Genomic DNA, 4237 nt, shown 5'->3' with positions numbered 1-4237 from the left:
TGCTGACACTTCTATTAGTAAATTCAGTTTATTTGCACAACCAATATTTTTGTGTGTCATAGACAGATTTTTGGTTATTGACATTTAGATGCTCAGATGAGGTAAGGCAAATAGCTGAAAATTCAGCTCAGGAACATTCGTGTTTTATCAGTCTGTGGTACTATGAGAAATAACTAAGATAAATAATTATCTGAAACTGGATTGTGACCAATAGTTACAACTGTATTTAAAAAAAGTCTTCTAAAATATAAAGTAAAATGGAATTTGTATTAATGTTGAAGAAGGCTGTATTTTGTGGGCTGTACTGAAATCTTGGTGAACCTATAGTTCACTAAGAATTTTGTTCCTGCTAAGTCCTGTGATGATATGAACTCGCTCTATTGTTTTAAGGAGCAGCTGTTCCCCTTTGTTGTGAATCTGCTCTGAGCTGTGTATAGCATCATTATGCATATTTAAATGACATTCCTGGTTTTGTTTTTTATGAAATAGCACTGAAATAATTATCATGTACCTGCTAGAATAGTTTAAGAAATATTAACCCATTTTCCATTATATATTTTAACAACCATATCGTTGCTTGAAAGAGGGTCAAAAGTTAAGATTGTTCTCTTTATCAGATGCCTATTCTTTTGAGAGAGATCCTTTATGTTCAATATTTCTTCTTACAAGATATTCTTAAATCAGCAAATAAAAATAATACAACTGAAATATGAGTAGTTGCTAAATAAAACAAATGGTTTGAATGAAATGTGCAGGTGAAACACATTCTAGACCATCTTCGGGAGTGTTCTCATACCTATCAGTCCTGTGCTGTAGCCTTGCTGCTGCAATAATTTGGCAAAAGTGGTTTCGTTTGGAGGCAGCCCTCCTGAGCCACCATTCCAAAAAATAACACGGTAATTGTTTACAGCATCCATTCCTAAAAAATACAGTAATAAACAATCTTAGTAAATATAACTGGTAGAGTACTCTTCTCAAACATGCTTTCTTGTATCCTGGTTTCATTGATGTTATAATGTTAAACATCTATTCTAATGCTGTTTGTTTGAGGAAATGAATCTAGGACTCTGGACACGATTAAGAAAGAGTGAAGTCTCTCCATGGTATAGGAGCTTTTGTATGTCATAGTGAAGTACTCTTACATAGTGTGACTGTGAGGGCAGGGAGGAGAGTGGGGAGACTTCAGCCCTCTGTCAGCCTCAAACTCCGGTTTGCATAAAGTCTTCCTGCAAATTCAAGATTTCCCTGCACGGTGGCATTGCTGGTATCCAACTTCTGAAACCCACAGAGTAGCTATCTAGCATCTCAATCTTCTCACCAGCAGGTTTGCACCCCGTTATTTAGCATTTTATACTAGGTATAACCCCATCATACAACTTTATGTGAATTAGAATCTGTCATGGAAGCGTTGAACATTTCTGGCCCTGTTGTTATGGTGGGAGAGAGTTTGTACAAGCTCCTGGGTGTTTTCAAGCTATCTGTCTTAGTGGGAGCTGTCACAATATAAGCAGGACAACATATCAGCTTCAAAATGCCTGAAGGCACTGAAAATCATTTGCAATAGAACAAGCATTAGAGAGTTGCTGTTAGAAACATGTAGAGCTATTTGGTTTTAATACCTCTTAATCTCAGGGGTGCAGTTTGACAGGGCAGTATTTTTTGTTCAAAAACAGAACTGGTAAAAATAATACAGCTGTCAAACTTATTTCATAGGACAGATGAATTCTGACACACAGGTAACAAAGCTTTCCTGTAAGTGATTCGTTCTGCACCTCAACTGGAGGTAACAGACAAACATTTGCATAGATCTACTCTGCTCATTGCAGGGCTGAGCTGTTTCTGATATCTGATGAGAAATCACTTGTGACAGAAATTAATGTTATTAGTGCTTTAGAAATGTGTTATTATTATTCTTGTTCTGTGCAATGACTTTTTGACTCTTAACAACTTGTACTAACTCCGTTCTGACTTCAATCTGTGCAACAGAGCACCAAAAGGCAACGGAATTTGTGAGCTGTGGGCGAAGCAAGGTGCTCTTCAGAGCTGGTTCTTCTCTGCTCTGCTTTTCCCCAGGTCGTTTCATTGTACTTCAGAAATATAGATGCCACCTCAAAGGTACTAGGCCTAGCTGGTGTGTCTGTGTGCCTCAGTGAGGGATGACATGTCTATGGCACCCATTGATTTACACGCTCTCATTTCTTTTATGCCCATTGTATGAGGCATAAAATGATGTTCCCTCAAGCAATAAAGCAATGTTTAGATGCCGCTTGGTTTTGCAAGGCAAACCTGATCGGAGGGGATATCTGCCAGTGAGGAAAGCTGCTCTGCTGGGGGTGCAAAGTGGAGCTGCAGCAATGTGTTGGGACAGTTTCACGCCTTCCTTTGCCAGGCGATCAATGTTGGGGGTCCTAAAAACACAACCAACATCACCAGATCTCATTCAGAGGGTCTTCAAGGGAATGGAGATGAAGAAAAATATATTTTATTTAGGGAAGTTTCTTCTATTTGAAGATGGCCATTTTTAAATTTTAATTTTCTCAAGCAATGGGGACATACTTTTTTTTAGCGTTATACTCAGTTTTCTTACCTGATACTGTCATTCCCATAACAACCCACATCCCCTATGCCGAGATCATCAGCCATCAACAGGACAATGTTTGGCTGTTTGATGATGGAAAGCTGTGTAAGTGGTGGCTGCAGAAGCAGACCAAAAATCAGGGGTGTGACCAGGGATGTCCTGAAACACAGAAGAAGGAAAGGAGCCAGTGATCTGGCCATTCATCACTCCCACTGCCCGTGGCTGACCACCCTTCCATGTGAGCTTGGCTGCAGACCACACCACTCTGCCCGGATGTAAAGCCTGTGTTAAATTTTGATCATTGACCTAAACAGATGTCATGAAAAGGAAAATGTCAGGGCCATAACTTTAAAATCTCCTTTTCTGCTTGTTTCCAAAATTGCCATGAGCAGTCTCACTTGGGAATTTACGTGTGGCAGATGACATACAAGTGATTGTGCTTTAGTGCCTTGGGATGTTTTTTAGAAGTTGGTCCGGGAAACTGAAAATGTGATCAACTTCCTGTGACATCCTTCTCATCCAGACTGGAACCTTTGTGTTGTGAAAAAGCTAAGAACAAGAAAAACAAACAAACAAGTATACTTTATAGATAAACAATCTACTCTTTTGTAATACAGTATTATATAATTATTATATTTTACTCACTTTAGACCCAGGTATGATAGAACAATAATTCATGAGCTTTTATCTTACCAATAAGATGTTAGTTGCCACATAATTTCTGTATTTGGAGTGTTCAGATCCTATAAAACCAAGAGAAAGAACTTTGTAATGTTTGCATTTTTCTGGTAGTCACTCAAAAAAACCCCAACCAAACAAAAAACCAACAACCAAACATAAAAAACTTAATCCAAGCCTATCAACACGGTGTTTAATTTACTCTAGTGCACCTCAGATCAGACCCTAGATAAAGAGTAGTAAAGGTATTAATGTTATTTTTATAGTTAGCACTTCTTCACGTCTTAGAGGAATTTTTCTTTTGTATAGAGAAGTTTATCTTCAAATAGCAAAATAATTCTTTTTTGTTACACAACTCAGCTGTATGAAAAATACTGTGCAAAAAGGAAGGGAAAAGCTTTTACAAACCAGTGCTTAATATAATTTATTTTTTCTGTAATCACAGAGACATTAGCAGCCTGCCGCCTCTTCACATAATGTGCCAAGTTTCCTTTCAGACTTGTAAGAGATAACTTTAGTTATAGAAATTCTAGTCATCCTCTACCCACAGTGATATTTTCTTAGAAGACACTGAATTTGTGACCTCTAGTTTGACTCTGAGCTGAGCCTTTTCCTTCTTTGTCTATGTCAGATTTAGGGGTGTGATGCTCTTTCCCCCCCTCTCTGCACAGGTTTCTGCAGAGGTTCCTCTGGGGCTTTCACTGCCAGGACAAGTCTTTCAAATAAGGGCCAAGGATCAAAAGCCTTGGATCAAAGGCTTTAAAATAGACTCATTTCAAATTTATCCCACATCTGTCTGACCTATCCCAAATATCTCAATTTTGTAAATTATGTGTGTTTCACATTTTGTTTCCTAGAAATTATAGTATTTAGCAGCTTAGTTATTCATCAACACTACAGGCCTCAATGGGAAAATTTAAATTTCTATGCTTAGGAAATTGGCATCCAAACAGCTCTAAACACTTACTTACGAGCAGGAAT

The 4237-nt window shown here is 38.1% G+C and overlaps 1 protein-coding gene across 1 annotated transcript in view; it reads right to left on the bottom strand.

Annotated features, from left to right (window-relative positions):
* LOC104498535 (arylsulfatase H-like) overlaps window positions 1-4237 on the bottom strand; it is a 13502-nt gene that overhangs the window by 7774 nt on the left and 1491 nt on the right. Inside the window, 3 exon segments of the mRNA XM_010141929.1 lie at window positions 797-919; window positions 2287-2408; window positions 2588-2737. Coding sequence (XP_010140231.1) covers window positions 797-919; window positions 2287-2408; window positions 2588-2737 — 395 coding nt within the window.

The sequence above is a fragment of the Buceros rhinoceros genome, unplaced genomic scaffold (assembly GCF_000710305.1).
Source record: "Buceros rhinoceros silvestris isolate BGI_N320 unplaced genomic scaffold, ASM71030v1 scaffold10698, whole genome shotgun sequence".
Classification (NCBI taxonomy): domain Eukaryota; kingdom Metazoa; phylum Chordata; class Aves; order Bucerotiformes; family Bucerotidae; genus Buceros; species Buceros rhinoceros.
This window is presented reverse-complemented; position numbering and strand designations above follow the sequence as displayed.